The sequence below is a fragment of the Monodelphis domestica genome, chromosome 5 (assembly GCF_027887165.1).
Source record: "Monodelphis domestica isolate mMonDom1 chromosome 5, mMonDom1.pri, whole genome shotgun sequence".
Classification (NCBI taxonomy): domain Eukaryota; kingdom Metazoa; phylum Chordata; class Mammalia; order Didelphimorphia; family Didelphidae; genus Monodelphis; species Monodelphis domestica.
The window spans coordinates 87257170-87274501 of record NC_077231.1 but is presented as its reverse complement, the minus strand read 5'-3'; the positions used below and the strand labels follow the sequence as shown (position 1 = coordinate 87274501).

At 37.3% G+C, this 17332-nt stretch overlaps 2 protein-coding genes across 2 annotated transcripts in view; one reads left to right on the top strand and one right to left on the bottom strand.

Annotated features, from left to right (window-relative positions):
* LOC100618305 (mucin-16-like) overlaps window positions 1-16142 on the bottom strand; it is a 46496-nt gene extending 30354 nt beyond the window's left edge. The window contains exons 1-2 of the mRNA XM_056798729.1: window positions 15936-16142; window positions 12-139 (exon numbers count right to left, since the gene is read on the bottom strand). Coding sequence (XP_056654707.1) covers window positions 12-139; window positions 15936-15993 — 186 coding nt within the window. The 5' untranslated portion in view covers window positions 15994-16142. The remainder of the gene's footprint in view (window positions 1-11; window positions 140-15935) is intronic.
* The window catches only part of LOC130454524 (transient receptor potential cation channel subfamily M member 2-like), a 60738-nt gene continuing 50117 nt past the window's right edge, over window positions 6712-17332 (top strand). Inside the window, exon 1 of the mRNA XM_056798730.1 lies at window positions 6712-7014. Coding sequence (XP_056654708.1) covers window positions 6721-7014 — 294 coding nt within the window. The 5' untranslated portion in view covers window positions 6712-6720. The remainder of the gene's footprint in view (window positions 7015-17332) is intronic.

The window sequence follows — 17332 nt, the reverse complement described above, 5'->3', positions numbered from 1 at the left end:
TAGAATCTCACCAAGATTTGTAGGATATGCTCAGCAGCCTTGAATGTTCTGGAGTCCTTTTGATTCATCTTTGTTGTGTAAAACATGTTGGTAATAGTGAAGCTGAGTTTGAAGGTTTTGTAGCAAGAGCTCCATGATACTGTACAAAAGGAAAGGTATCCCATTGGCTGAGACTTGCAAGTGTCATTCAAATGAGAGGAAATGCTTTGTAAACCTTCAAGTTCTATCTAAAAGCTAGTTATTGTGATGATCATTACAATGATCATCATCATTATTCCAGGTGGCACTGTTCAAGTCCTTCCTCAGAGGAAATCTCAGCAGAATGAACCCACTAATGAAATTCTGAGGATCCCTCCAGCCATACACAATTTTTTTAGCAGTGTTAAAAATTGTGGACTTGGAGTTAGAAGACTGAGGGAAGCTGACAAATCCTTACTGTCTGGCAAAGTCACAGTTTGGGAGATGGGAGCCAGGCAAGGCAGCTCCCTGAAAATGAGGTTCCCACTGATCCCTCTCAGTGACTTCTCTCTCTCTCCAACATCCCTTACTACAATGGTCTCGTTAAGATGATTGTCTCCTCCCCAATACAGGAGAAGTACTATGAGAGCAAGTACTTATAGGATTAACACACATATACATCCCATAACTTAATCCTCCCAGATTATTACCCTAAAAGTTTACATTCACAGAATTAAACATAAAGATCATTATCCCCCTTCTTTTTTTATCTCCACAGTTACATTCACTTTTATTACAAGCCAGGGAAGCCAAGAACATCAATAACCTTCAATGCAGATAGAAACCAGGCAACATTGCCAGGTGCTTTAAAGTAACACACAAAAAAATTGAACATGTAAATTGAAGGAAATCTGGTCTGTCTCAAATTAACCTTCTAATCATGTTTTGTTATCCATATCCTAAGTAATTGTGATTGATTGTGAAAGCTGACCAAAAGTAACAATGACTATCCTAAGATCAGGGATAACTAACATCTAGATCACACTGTTGTTATGTCATTCATCTATAGCAACAATGTTTCATTGAGTATTTACTTAGGCTTGGTGTTTGCTGTTAAGTTGCATGGAAACATATATGTATAAAATTGACTGTGTGCCAAAGAAGTATGTGATCTCTAAACTATGTAATAAACAAGCCTCCATGCAATGGCAGACTGCTATGTGACTCCTAGGCATTTGGGACTGAGCACATAGCAGGTCTCAACTCTATTTCTCAACTGATTCATTACACAAAGGAGGAGTAACACCTCACATTGTGAGAGACCATGGAACATATCTTGAAAGAAGACCTGGGTTCAAATTGTGGCCCTGCCACGTCCTCTGTTTTTGCCTTAGTTTCCTCACAAGTAAAATGAGGAGGTTAATCCATTTTCAATGTTAAGTACTGATTACATAACAAAAATTGCTGAAAATACTGAAAATTCGTTTTGCAGAATCTAGGAATGGACCAATATTCTTGCATCACATAACAAAATAAATTCCAAATGGGTTCATGATTTAGATACAAAAGTTGATATAAAAGAAATGAGAGTAACGGGGAAATTTTTGACTCACATATTAATGGACAGGGGAGAGTTCATGATCACATGAGGGATATATAGGACAGCAAGGTAAAATGGATAAAGTTGCTTACATGAAATTAAATTGTTTTCCCCTCAAAACAAAACCAATGTAGTAAAATTAGAAGGGAATCAGGTATTTGAGGGGTAAAATATTTGCTTCAAATTCTTCTGCTAGGGGTCTCATTTCTAATTCAAATTTATAAGAATAAAAGCCACGTGCAGAGTCAAATTGATAGAGAATATAGAGATCTCTCACCTGATCTCTATCAAATTACCCTTTAAAATCCTGATAAAATGTCTTACAATGAATTCTGGAGCAGTATTATAACACAAAAAAGACATCTGATTTTCCAGCACAAAACAACTTAGAAAAGCTAGCAGGACAGATGGAATGGACTGTGGTAGAGGTAGAAGTGGAACACATTGCACCAGGGCAGGACCACCAAGCCAGCAGGTCTTGACCACAACTGAAGTAACAGGAAAGGCTTCTAGAGCATTAAGCCCCAGATAATAAATGAGTGGGGGGATCAGACAACTGCTTAGAAGGAGATTACATGGGGTCCCTTCACTCACTCTTTTTTTTTTTTTTGAGGCTGACTGATCTACCCATTGCATTTTTTTAAATATATTTTATTTGATCATTTCCAACCATTATTCGTTAAAGACATAGATCAATTTCTTTTCCTCCACCCCACCCCCCATAGCCGACGCGTAAGTCCACTGGGCATTAGATGTTTTCTTGATTTGAACCCATTGCTTTGTTGATAGTATTTGCATTAGAGTGTTCATTTAGAGTCTATCTTCTGTCATGTCCCCTCAACCTCTGTATTCAGGCAGTTGCTTTTTCTCGGTGTTTCCACTCCCATAGTTTATCCTTTGCTTATGAATGGTGTTTTTTTCTCCTGGATCCCTGCAAGTTGTTCAGGGACATTACACCGCCACTAATGGAGAAGTCCATTACGTTCGATTATACCACAGTGTATTAGTCTCTGTGTACAATGTTCTCCTGGTTCTGCTCCTCTCGCTCTGCATCACTTCCTGGAGGTTGTTCCAGTCTCCATGGAACTTCTCCACTTTATTATTCCTTTTAGCACAATAGTACTCCATCACCAACATATACCACAGTTTGTTCAGCCATTCCCCAATTGATGGGCATCCCCTCGTTTTCCAGTTTTGGGCCACCACAAAGAGCACAGCTATGAATATTTTTGTACAAGTCTTTTTGTCCATTATCTCTTTGGGGTACAGACCCAGCAGTGCTATGGCTGGGTCAAAGGGTAGATATTCTTTTGTTGCCCTTTGGGCATAGTTCCAAATGGCCCTCCAGAATGGTTGGATCAATTCACAACTCCACCAGCAATGAATTAATGTCCCTACTTTGCCACATCCCCTCCAGCATTCATTACTTTCCTTTGCTGTCATGTTAGCCAATCTGCTAGGTGTGAGGTGATACCTCAGAGTTGTTTTGATTTGTATCTCTCTGATTATAAGAGATGTAGAGCACTTCTTCATGTGCTTGTTAATAGTTTTGATTTCTTTGGCTGAGAACTGCCTGTTCATGTCCCTTGCCCATTTGTCAATTGGAGAATGGATTGATTTTTTGTACAATTGATTTAGCTCATTATAAATATGAGTAATTAAACCTTTGTCAGAGGTTTCTATGAAGATTTTTTCCCAATTTGTTATTTCCCTTCTGATTTTAGTTATATTGGTTTTGTTTGTACAAAAGCTTTTTAGTTTGATGTAGTCAAAATTATTTATTTTACATTTTGTGATTCTTTCTATATCTTGCTTGGTTTTAAAGCCTTTCCCCTCCCAAAGGTCTGACATGTATACTATTCTGTGTTTACCATATTTACTTATGGTTTCCTTCTTTATGTTTAAGTCACTCACCCATTTTGAATTTATCTTGGTGTAGGGTGTGAGGTGTTGATCTATTCCTAGTCTCTCCCACACTGTCTTCCAATTTTCCCAGCAGTTTTTATCGAATAGTGGATTTTTGTCCCAAAAGCTGGGATCTTTGGGTTTATCGTATACTGTCTTGCTGAGGTCTCTTTCCCCCAGTCTATTCCACTGATCTTCCTTTCTGTTTCTTAGCCAGTACCAAATTGTTTTGATGACTGCTGCTTTGTAATATAGTTTTAGGTCAGGGACTGCAAGGCCCCCATCGTATGTGTTTTTTTTCATTATTTCCCTGGATATCCTTGATCTTTTGTTCTTCCAAATGAACTTTGTTATGTTTTTTTTTCTAAATCAGTGAAGAAGTATTTTGGTAGTTCAATGGGTATGGCACTAAATAGATAAATAAGTTTGGGTAGGATGGTCATTTTTATTATATTGGCTCATCCTATCCATGAGCAGTTAATGTTTTTCCATTTGTTCAGGTCTAGTTTTAGTTGTGTGGCGAGTATTTTGTAGTTGTGTTCATATAGTTCCTGTGTTTGTCTTGGGAGATAGATTCCTAGGTATTTTATTTTGTCTAAGGTGATTTTGAATGGGATTTCTCTTTCTAGTTCTTGCTGCTGAGCTGTGTTGGAGATATATAGAAAAGCTGATGATTTATGTGGGTTTATTTTGTATCCTGCAACTTTGCTAAAGTTGTTGATTATTTCAATTAGCTTTTTGGTTGAATCTCTAGGATTCTTTAAGTAGACCATCATGTCGTCCGCAAAGAGTGATAACTTGGTCTCCTCCTTGCCTATTTTGATGCCTTCAATTCCTTTATCTTCTCTAATTGCTACTGCTAGTGTTTCTAGTACAATGTCAAATAGTAGAGGTGATAATGGGCATCCTTGTTTCACTCCTGATCTTATTGGGAATGCATCTAGTTTATCCCCATTGCAGATGATATTAGCTGTTGGTTTTAGATATATACTGTTTATTATTTTTAGGAATGACCCTTCTATTCCTATGCTTTCTAGTGTTTTTAATAGGAATGGGTGTTGTATTTTATCAAAGGCTTTTTCTGCATCTATTGAGATAATCATGTGGTTCTTGCTAGTTTGCTTGTTGATGTGGTCAATTATGTGGATGGTTTTCCTAATGTTGAACCAGCCCTGCATCCCTGGTATGAATCCTACTTGATCATGGTGAATGATCCTTCAGATCACTTGCTGGAGTCTTTTTGCTAGTATCCTATTTAAGATTTTTGCATCTATATTCATTAGGGAGATTGGCCTATAGTTTTCTTTCTCTGTTTTTGACCTGCCTGGTTTTGGAATCAGTACCATGTTTGTGTCGTAAAAGGAGTTTGGGAGAACTCCCTCTTTGCTTATTATGTCAAATAGTTTGTATAGTATTGGGATTAACTGTTCTCTGAATGTCTGATAGAATTCACAGGTGAATCCATCAGGCCCTGGGGATTTTTTCTTAGGAAGTTCTTTGATGGCTTGATGGATTTCAATTTCTGATATGGGATTATTTAAGAATTCTATTTCCTCTTCTGTTAGTCTAGGCGTTTTGTATTTTTGTATATATTCATCCATTTCTCCTAAATTGGTGTATTTATTGCCATATAATTGGGCAAAGTAATTTCTAATGATTGCCTTAATTTCCTCCTCATTGGAGGTGCTGTCCCCCTTTTCATCTTTAATGCTGTGAATTTGCTTTTCTTTCTTCCTTTTTTTAATTAGATTGACCAGTACTTTGTCTATTTTGTTTGTTTTTTCAAAGTACCAGCTCCTTGTCTTATTTATTAAATCAATAGTTCTATCACTTTTGATTTTATTAATTTCTCTACCCACTGCATTTTTATTTATCATTTTTCTATTTTTGTTGTTGCAATAGTGTTTACAAGTCAAATAATCTGCTCATATCTAAGCTTCTATCACCTTCAAAAATGCTTCAAATGTCTCTATTTTACTGAATTGATTATTCTTTTATCATTGATGATTAGGCTAAGGCTTATAAGGTGTGTCCTTTTGAGTTGCATCTTGAGCTCCTTTGCTTTTTGGAATATATTATTCCATTTGCTCCTGAGATTTCTGGTGAATACAAAGTAGTCTTGTGCTGTTCTAATTTTCTTTTCTTTTTATTAGAAGGTTTTTCTCCTGGTCACTTGCAGCAGGTGTTTTTGCTAAGTTTAAGTACCTAAAATTGTTGAGTTTAACTACTATATATCTTGGAGTTTAAAACAAAATTTCCCCTTAAGATGTCAATTGGTGCATTTTTCCTGTGTTCAAAATTTCTGGGATGTTTTAGTAGATTATTTCTTGCAGTCAAGTATTTAGATGTTTGGTTACGGTTTGCTTGAAATGTTTTGAGAGGACTGTGGTTGTTCTAGACTCCACACATCCTGCTTTCAAGATGAGGGGATTTTGCTTCTATACAAAGAGACCATTTCTTTCAGACTATTCTTCACTTATATTTTATTTCTGGTCAGTTGTTCTTCCTCTCCTCCTCCTCCGCCTTCAACTTCTTCCTCCTCCTCCTCTCTTCTTCCTCTCCTTCTTCTTTCTCTTCCTCCTCTCCTCCTCCTTCTTCTGCTTTTTCTTCTCCTTCCTCTCCTCCTTCTGCTTCTTTTTCTTCTCCTTTCTCTCCTCTTTCTTCTTCCTTTTCTTGCTTTTTTCTTCTTCTCCTTCCTTTTCCTCTCCTTTTTCTTCCTCCTCTCCTTTTTCTTCCTCCTCCTTCCTCTTCTTTCTTTTTTCTCCTTCCTCTTCCTCTCCTCCCTCTTTCTCTTCATCCTCTTCTCCTCCTTCCTCTTCTGCTTCTGCTTCTCTTTCTTCTCCATCCTCTTCCTCTCCTTCTTCTCCCTCTTCTTCTTCCCAGGCCATCCCGCTCCCATGCTCTAGTTCCATTCTTTTGTCCTCTGACTGGGCTAAGCGAGGATGTGTGGCCTTAGAGGGGTTGGGCTACTGCCCTAAGCAGAATCTCTGCCTCTTTGGCCTTTGGCTAGGCAGAGCTGAGGTCGGTCTGGGCAGGGGCAGGGGCAGGGGCGGAAGCTGCACCAGCAGGACCATTCTGGTAGGGTTGTGTGCAGTGCCCACAGCTATTCCTTTCCCGCCAGCTCTTTCCTCGGGGGGAGAGCCTATGCTCAGGCCCGGTAGTCTGCAGAGAGGGAGAGGGAGGCCAGACAGACCAGGAAACTTGCCCAAAGCCACACCTGCAGGATTCAAATCCAGATTGGGAGGCTCTTCAGCGGGATGGAGTCTCGGGGTCCCTCCAGGCCAAGCCAGGGTGACGGCCATGGCCCATCGGTGTCCCTCCGCTCTGCTCCCCTCAGAGAGAATACGCTCCAGCTGGTGAGCTGCCTAGCCCGCTTCCGAGCCTTCTTCACGGCGCCAGTGGTGATCTTCCACCTGAACATCCTGTCCTACTTCACCTTCCTCTGGCTCTTCGCCTACGTGCTCATGGTCGACTTCCAGCCCCTGCCATCCTGGCGGGAGCTCGTCATCTACTTCTGGCTCTTCTCCCTGGTGTGCGAGGAGACGCGGCAGGTAGGGCCCAGGAGAGCCCCTTCCCGCAGGGCCTTCAGGGGGGCGGTCGCGAGCAGGCCAATGAGGGCTTCCTGAGGCCCAGGAGGGAGTTGGAGGCTGCCGGCTGCCAGGCGCCTCCACGTCGGCCCACTTGAGCAGCGTTTGGGCGCAGCAATGGCCATAAGGGCCCCCCGAAGGGTTGGGAGCATAAGGCGGAAGGAGGAAAAACTGGCCTCCCCGCCCCCCGCCATGCCGCGGCCGAGGGGCGGGGCGAGGGCGGGGCAGGTGCTCCTTCTGGAAGTCCCTTCACTCACTCTTAAGGCAATTCTTGTTGCTTTACTCATATTCACATCCCAGTCTGTGGGAGAGATTCTCAGGGTGGAGAGGGCTAGCAGAGACCAGTGCTTGTAGCCACAGGAGAGAATCAGACTCTCCCTGGTCACAGTTCCAGGGGAGAAAAGGGTGCTTAAGGTTACTCACAAGGCAGATATAGACCAGAAGGGTATTGAAAACACCATTGCTTTCATGATTCCAAATTTGAAGGGCTGAAAGCAGATTGATCCCCAGATTTAACTCTGAGGGCAGCTGTACAAAGAACCTTAAACTTGGAGCTGTACTCAACTCACCACAGGTACAGATTCAATTTTAACTGTCTTTTTTAAATGGAAAGGAAAGGGCTGGAAATGAGCAAAAAGATGAAAAAGAAATTCAACACAGAGAGCTATTATGGTGACAGAGAAAACCAAAACACAAACTCAGTAGAAGTCTACACAAAATCAATGCCGCTGCATGCAAACTTTGCAATAAAAATAAGAATTGCTCTCAAGCCTAAAAAAGAATTGATGAAAGAAGCTCAAAAAAGAGATTTAATGATCCAGGAGGAGAGGTAGAAGAAAATTCAGGAGAAGTGATGACAGTGATATAGGATATTCATGTAAAAAGTCAACACCTTAATTAAAGAAGGCACAAACAATATTGAAGAAATGAACATCTTTCAAATCAGAATATACGAAATGGTAAAAGACATTTTATAAAAATTCAATGAAGAGATGAACTCTTTCAAAAAGTAGAATTAGCCATATGGAAGACGATACACAAAAATACACTGAAGAATTTCTTGAAAGGCAAAATTAACACTAGGAGAAAAAAAAGAGGTATAAAAATTTGCCGAGGAAAACAACTTTAGATAGTAAATTGGCCAAAGGGAATATGAACTACAAAACCTCACTCAAGAAAATCATCTCCTGTTGTCCATCAATGGGAAAATTGCTGAAAAATTGTGGTATCTGATGGTGATGGAATAGTATTGTGTTGAAAGGATTGTTGAACTGAAGGAATTCCATGTGAATCAGAAACACACCTTCAGAAAGATGCAGAGAGAAATGATCAGAAGTAGAACATGGTACACAGTGACTGATTCCTTGTGCCATAATCAAATGTAATGAACTTCTCTACTAGTAGCAATGCAAGGTTCTAGGACAATCTATAGGGACTTATAAGAGAATGCTACCTACATCCAGAGAAAGAGGGGTGATTGCAGAAATGCTTAAGGAAAACTTATGATTCATCATACGGTCTGATTGGGAAAATGATTGGGGATTTTGACTTTTGGACATTATATTTTTTACATTGAAATGAAAAAAATTCATTTAATTAATTAATTTAGAAGATTTTCCCATGGTTACATGGTTCGTGTTCTTTCCCTCCTCTCCTCCTCCCCCATAGCCACCACACAATTCCACTGCGTTTTACTTGTGTCATTGATTTATCAAGGAAAGATAAGGACTACAAAATGATTCTAAGTCACATGTATTAAGGAAATATATAGTGATGAATACCTGTTTCCAAATTTTGATTGCACTATGGTGATTGTTCGGAGTCTACATCCCCAGTCATATCCCCAACAACCCATGTAATCAAGCAGATGTTTTTCTTTTGTGTTTCTATTCCCACAGTTCTTCCTCTGAATGTGGATAGCTATCTTTCCCAAAAGTTCCTCAGAATTGTCTTGGATCATTGCATTACTGCTAATAGAGAAGTCCATTGCATTCAATTGAACCACAGTGTATCAGTTTCTGTGTATAATGTTCTCCTGGTTCTGCTCTTTTCACTCTGCATCACTTCCTGGTGGTTGTTCAGTTCACATGGAATCCTTCCAGTTCATAATTCTTTATAGCACAATACTATTCCATCAACAACAGATACCACAATTTGTTAAACCATTCCCCATTTGAAGGGAACACCTTTCTTTTTTCACTTTTTTGCCACCACAATGAACACAGCTATAATTATTTTTGTACAAGTCTTTTTCCCTTTGATGTCTTTGGGGAATTATAAACCCAGCAGTTATATGGCTGGATCAAAGGGAAGACAGTCTTTAAAAACCTTTTGGGCATAGTTCCAAATTGCCATCCAAAATGGTTGGATCAATTCACAACTCTACCAGTAATGTATTAATGTCCCAATTTTACCACATCCCCTCCAACATTTGTTATTTTCCTTTGCTTTCATGTTAGCTAATCTGCTAGGTGTGAAGTGGTAAATAAGAGTTGTTATGATTTGCATTTCTCTCATTATGAGAGATTTAGAACATTTGTTCATGTGCTTATTGATAGTTGTGATTCCTTTATCTGAAAATTGTCTATTCATGTCCCATCCCTTGCCCATTTATCAATTGGGGAATGGCTTGATTTTTTGTACAATTGGTTAAGGCCTTTATATATTGGATTAGTTAGACCTTTGTCAGTGGTTTCTTATAAAAAATGTTTCCCAATTTTTGCTTCCCATCTAATTTTGGTTGCATTGGTTTGTTTGAACAACCCCTTTTTAATTTAAAGTAATCAAAGTTATTTATTTTACATTTTGTGATTTTTTGCTTGGTCTTAAATTATTTCCTTTCCTAAAGACTGGCAAGTATACTATTATGTGTTTACCAAATTTATTTATAGTTTCCTTCTTTATATTCAATTCATTCACCCATTCTTTGTTTATCTTGTTGTGGGGTGTGAGATACTGATCTAAACCTAATGTCTCCCATACTATTTTCCAATTTTCCCAGCAGTTTTTGTCAAATAGTGCATTTTTGTTCGAAAAGCTGGGACCTTTGAGTTTATCATAGACTGTCTTCCTGAGGTCACTTACCCCAAGCCTATTCTACTGATCCTCTCCTTCTGTCTGTTAGCCAGTACCATATTGTTTTGATGACCATTGCTTTATATTATAATGTTAAGATCTGGTACTGCTAGGCAACCTTCCTTCACATTTTTTTTTCATTATTAACCTTGATATTCTTGATCTTTTGTGCTTCCAAATTAACTTTGTCATAGTTTTTTTTTCTAATGCAGAAAAACGTTTTCTTGGTAGTTTGATAGGCATGGCACTAAATAAGTAAATTAATGTGGGTAAGATGATCATTTTTATTAAGTTAGCTAATCCTATGATCAATTAATATTTTTCCAATTGTTTAGATCTAGTTTTAGTTTGGTGGAAAGTATTTTGTAGTTGTGTTTGTATAATTCCTCTCTTTGTCTTTGCAAATAGATTCCTAATTATTTTATATTGTCTAGGGTGCTTTTAAATGGAATTTCTCTTTCTAACATCTGCTGCCTGGGTGTGTTGGAAATATATAGAAATGCTGATGATTTATGTGGGTTCCTTTTGTATGCTGCAACTTTTCTAATGTTGTTGATTTTTTCATCAGCTTTTTAGTGGATTCCCTAGGATTCTTTAAGTAGACCATCATATCATCTGCAAAGAGTGATAGCTTATTCTCCCCACTGCCTATTTTAATAAATTTCTTTTTCTTCTTTAATTTCAATAGCTAGTGTTTCTAGTACAATGTTAAACAATAGAGGTTATAAAGGGCCCATCCTTGTTTCACTATTTTTATTATTGGGAATGATTCTAATTTACCCTCATTGCAGATGATGCTTACTGATGGTTTTGGATATATTTATACTGTTCATTAGTTTTAGGAAAAGTCCTTCTAGTCCTATACGTTCTAGTGTTTTCAATAGGAATAACTGTTGTATTTTGTCAAAAGCTTTTTCTGCATCTATTGAGATAATCATGTTACTTCGTTGGTTTGCTTGTTGATATGGTCTATTATATGAATGGTTTTCCTAATACTGAAACATCCTTGCATTCCTGGTATAAATCCCACCTGATCACAATGAATAACCCTTATGATGACTTGCTGGATTCTTTTTTCTAATATTGTATTTAAGATTTTTCATTAGGGAGACTGTCTGTAGATATCTTTCTCTGTTTTTGATCTATGTGGCTTTGGAATCAGTAGCATGTTTGTGTCATAAAAGGAATTTGGTAGAACTCTTTTTCTTTTCTCATTATTTTAAATATTTTCAATAGTTTTGGGATTAGTTGTTCTTTGAATGATTGTTAGAATTCATTTGTCAATCCATCTGGTCCTGTGGATTTTTTCTCAGGGAGTTCTTTGATTGCTTATTCAATTTCTTTTTCTGATATGGGATTATTTAAGTGTTCTATGCTTTCTTTTGTTAATCTAGGCAATTGATATTTTTGTAAATATTCATCTATATCACCTAGATTTCCATATTTATATTGCCAGATAATTGAGCAAAATAGTTTTTAATGATTACCTTAATTGCCTCATCATTAGAGGTGATATATCTCCCTGCTCTATCTCTCTACCCAAGGTACACAAACTTCAGTCTTCTGGAGTTCTAAAAGTTTAGCTGATTTCTGGGGTAAGAAGTCCCTGGTGGTCTTAATTAGTTCCCAAGGAGCTAGAGTTGATTCAGATTATGATTCGCTGGCTCCAACTGTCATTTCAATGCTGAGTTCTACTGTGGTATCCCTTTTTTCATCTGAACTTGGTTTTTTGTCCTTTTGAGGTATTCTATATTGGTTGGTGGTTTGGAGAGTAAAAGTCCTGCTTAGACACAGCAGCCATCTTAACCCAGAAGTCCTGATATTGACTTTTAAAAATCACTTTATTAGTAATTGGGAAATAGGTTCTGAACAATAATAATTGTATAATGCAGTGGAATTGTTTTTCAGCTCTGGGAGGCAGGAGGTAGAAAGAACAGGAATCATGCAACAGTGGAAAAATATTCTTAATTAATTAATTAAAAATAAAAATGGAAAAAAATCAGACATTAAAAATGATAATTCTGAAAGTGGAAGATAATGACTCCATGAGATATCAAGAAATAATCAAAGAAAATCAAAAGATGAAAAAAAGCATATGTGTGTGTATTCAAAATCTATTTACCCTGCATTACAGAAGGAAGTGAAGGGAAAAGAGAAGGGGTTAAGAGAACTGATAGAAAAAGAGCGCAAATTGGGGGAAATGGAGGCCAGAACATAACCGGGAGTAAATAAGATGGAGACTGTCATATTCACTAATCATAATGAAGCAAAAAAAAAATTTACACATCTATCTAATAAGAGACTTATTTCTCAAATACGTAGAGAAATGAGTAGAATATACAAGAATACACATCTTTCCCAAAATGAAAAAATGGTCAAAGGAGATGAAGAGGGAATTCTTAAAGTAATTAATGTTCTCTTCAGATGTGCAAAATATGTTCTAAACCACTATAATATAGAGTATTGCAAATTAAAACAACTCTAAGTTGTCACTCTACAACTCATCAGAGATTGGCTATTATGGAAGAAAAGGAAAATGACAAAACTTGGAGAGGATATGGAAAAGTTGAGACACTAATGCCCTGTAGTGGAATTTGTTAACTTATTCATCCAATCTGAATGCTGGAGGGGATGTGGCAAAGTTGGGACATTAATGCATTGCTGGTGGAGTTGTAAATTGATCCAACCATTCTGGAAGGCAATTTGGAACTATGACCAAGGGGCTTTAAAAGACTCTCTGCCCTTTGATCACTGCTGGGGTGTGTACACCAAAGAGATAAAAAGGAAAAATACTTGTACAAGAATATACATAGCTGGGGCTCTTTATTGTGGAAAAAAAATTGGAAAACGAAGGAATGCCCTTCATTTGGAGGAATGACTGAAGGAATTGTGGTATCTCTTGGTGATGGAATACTATTGTGCTCAAAGTGATAATTAACTGGGGGAATTCCATGGGGACTGGAATGACCTCCAGGAATTGATGCAGAGTGAAAAGAGCAGAACCAGGAGAACATTGTACACAGAGACCCATACACTGTGCTACAATCGAATCTAATGCACTTCTCCATTAGTGGCAAAGTAGTGATCCTGAACAACTTGGAGGGATCTATGAGAAAGAATACTATCCACATTCAGAGTAAAAAACTGTGGGAAAAGAATCACAGAAGAAAAACAATTGCTTGATTACATGGGTCGAGGCGATATGATTGGGGATGAAGATTCTAAATGAACATCTTAATGCAAACACCAACAACATGGAAATGGGGTTTTATCAAGGACTCATGTAATGCTCAGTGGAATTGCATGTCAGCTACTGGAAGGTTGGGGGGAGGGAAAGCAGGGAAAGAATATTATTCTTGTAACCAAGGAATAATGTTCAAAATTGATTAAATAAATAATTTACAATGAAAAAAATATTTCCTATGATGGAAGAAAAGGAAAATGACAAAACTTGGAGGGCAAATGGAAAAGTTGAGACACTAATGCCCTTTTATGGAATATGTGAACTTATTTATCCATTCTAGAGAGCAATTTGGACTTATGCCCAAAGGCAAAGGCCTATAACAGTACATACTCTTTGAGCCAGTAATACCATTATTAGGTTTCTTTACCAAAGAGATGAAAAGGGGGGGAGGGGCAAGACATTATATGTGCAAAAAATATTTTAAGCAGCTCTTTTGGGGGGATATGAGGGGGATATGAGGTGTATATAATTGGCAAATGAAAGGATATCCATCAATTGGGGAATGACAAGGTTATAATATATGATTGTTATGGAATACTATTGTAATATAAGAAAAAAGAAGGAGGAACTCAGAAAAACCTGGAAAGATTTACAGGAATTAAAGCATAGGGTAATGAACAGAACCAGGAGGACATTGAAGACAGTGACAGTAATGCAGTAAAATGAACAACTGTGAATAACAGTTATTTCTCAGCAATATAATGATCCAAAACTTTCCTTCAGGACTCATGATTTTTTTAAATGCCATCTGCTTCCAGGGAAAAAGAACTGATGAATTCTAAATCCAGAAGAAAACAGGAGCATTTTCACCTTATAATTTTTTTAATTTCAGTTTCATTTCATAAAAGGTTTAATATGGGAAATTTTTATATATTTACATATGTAAAATCTACATAATATTTACTTACTATTTCAAAATGGGTGAGTGGGTGGGGGAATTTGTGTCTCAATGATCCTTAAAAAATTTAGAAACTGTTGTTACATATAACAGAAAAACTTAATTTTGAAAAAATCAAATTGATTCTCCAATACTAGTCAAAGATTATGAATAGGGAGTCTCAATGAAGAAACTGTGCCTATGTGAAGAAATTGTCCAAATAACTGATAATTATAGAATGAAAATTAAAATAATTTTGATGTTTCACATAAGCCGATAAGATTAGAAATGCTCGAAAAAAGGAAAAGGACCAATATGGGTAATAGAGAAAATGGTCTACTAATATACTATTGTTACAGCAGTGCTGCACATTGGACTCAAATTTTAAGAAAGTAAACTAGAAATATGCCATGAAACTATGCGTATACCCTTTGACTGAAAAATTATCATTACTAGATTTATATCACAAAGAGTTCAAAGAAAAAGAACCAGATATCCTAAGGAATATATTCCAAACATTTTTAATGTGGCAAAGATTGGAATGAATGGATACTAAAGAATAGAAGTTGAGGAGATATTCTCATCAGTTGGGGAATGACTGAACAAGTTCTGATGTTCATGAGTGTGATGAAATATTATTTTGCTATAAGAAATTATGGAAGAGGAGCAAAGAACTCCATGGATTGAGAGACACCTCTAGAGTTATGAGGTCCTGGGTTCAAGTGTGGCCTGAAATTCTTCTGGGCTGTGTGACTCTGGGTAAGTCACTTGACCCCAGTTGCCTAGCTTGTAACATTCTTTCTGCCTTGGAATGGATACTTACTACCAGTTTTCAGACAGAAAATCATGGCTTTCTTAAAAATAAATTTTGAGATATTTTCAGAAAAACCTGAGGAGACTTGTGAGTAGCACCAGAAGAACAATGTATACAATAACAACATCATAAAAATAAATAACTTTAAAAGATTTAAGTATTCTGATCACTACCATGACTAATCAGAATACCAGAGAATCATTGATGAAGCATACTTTTGAACAGATTGGTGTTGGATTCAGGGGGCAGAATAGGATATGTGTTTATGAAATGGCTAATGAAATAATGTTTTATTAGATTATAAGTATTTCTTACAGTAATAGTTTAAGGGGAGGTAGAAAAGATAGCTTTTTTTTCCATTGGAAATTTTTTATTTAATTTTATCATGAGTAGATTGAACTAGATAGCCTGGAAGTTCACTTATAGATGTAAGTCTGTCATCTTATGAGTCTAGGACCAGTAGCTAGCTTTCAACTTCATAAACAAATGCAGCAAAATTTACCAGCATTCCTCAAAAATTCAAATGAATGCTACCTGCAGTGAGAGGAACTGAGGATGAAGTCAGAGAGAATGCTAAAGTGATGGTTTTTCTCTGAGGCACTGAGGAAGAAAGATCATGAATGAAAACTATGGACTATCGATAAGCATGTATGATCATAGGGAGGGGCTATAAAATAAAAGGGAAACTATTTCTGTTTCACATGGTCACAGGGTGACATGTGGGGATTGAAATATGAGAAAGGAACCAGGATTTTCTGTGTCTTTCTCTCTCTTTGGCCCTCCTATCCCAGCTTCTCTTTCCTAAGATGCTATTGGAACACGGTCAGGATGCACAAACTGTATCCTCTGTTCAGTGCCAGGATAAGAATACTCACTGTTTGTGAAGCAAGGGAAGCTCATTTGATGTTTATAACCTGTAGGGAGAGAAAACATTATATTATGGAAACTTCCTGTAGTCTTGGCTACAAATGTCTAAGTGAAATATTACTGCATCCTGTCCTACATACTTGTGGGATAGAAATTACTTTAAACTGGACCTATACAAGGCCTATTTTGAATTTTTCTTATGTTTTTGATTATTTTTCTATTTTTTTGATAATTGACACATACAACCCCATAACTGAACATTGCATTCTGAGCTAAACTTGATATATTTTTTAATACTTACTTCAGGGGGGATTGTATTTTAATTTAAAATCTAAGAATTTTTTTTTAATTTTTTAATTTTTTTTGTTTGTTTGAGATTGTATTTTTATAAAAATCCAAGAATTTTGTTTAAGATTTTACTGTTATAAAAATTCAAAGATTTTGATTCTGTTTGAGAAGAAAAGATCATCAAGAAAGAAGCTTGAAACTTTTATATCCAGAGAATGAACTGTTGCAGAAAGATGCTGAAAACCTACACTTCATCAAGAAGATCAAGAATGAACTTTGGATATGATTTGATTGGACTGGACTTATGATTGAACATTTATTGTAATTGTACACATTTATGCCAAAGGGGACTGCCCCTAATTTGGCTTTCTGTCAATAGGCCTAGCAAAACATTGGTTTTGCTTTCTTTTCTTTTTTATTTCCTCTCTCACTATTCTAATTTGTCTTAGAAAATTGAATATTGTGTATATCTTTAGTTAGAAGTGAATTTAGAACTACAAAATGATTATGTTAAATGATCAATGGGGAGACTAGTCTCCCAATAATCATCAGGGGGGGTTGTAAACCTTAAAATTTCTTAGACTTATAAATGTTGGAAATTTCACCATTGGGAAATTTCATACTTGGAAAATTTCATACTGATAGTGGGAACTCTATTGGAATGTGAACCCCATTGGCAAGGGAGGTTCCTCCTCCTCCCTTCTTAAGATTACTTTAGGACAGGAACCTTTTGCTGAACAATGGAAAGGGCTGCAGCATAGATCAAAATTTAATTATTCCAATCTCCACCCTACTCAGGGTAACAGGATTTAGGAAGGGCTGCAGCAAAGGATCAAGATTTAATTATTTGAGAATATGATCTTCAACAGACATGTGCAAAGCCACAGACCTCTGGGTGGTCCTGGGTTAAGGTAGAGCCTCCATTGGCACAGGGAAGACATGGACAGTGATTGGTAAATGTGAGAACTGAGGGGAGGGAACTTGGATGGTTTCCTTAAAGATAGCGGGGTCTGAGGACTAGGGGTGGTTGGTTGGAGAGGTTGTGCTCGGAGAAGCTTGCTCTGAAGGAAGCTGGAGGTGGAGGCCCCTGAGACTGTTTCTTCATTTTGGTCACGTG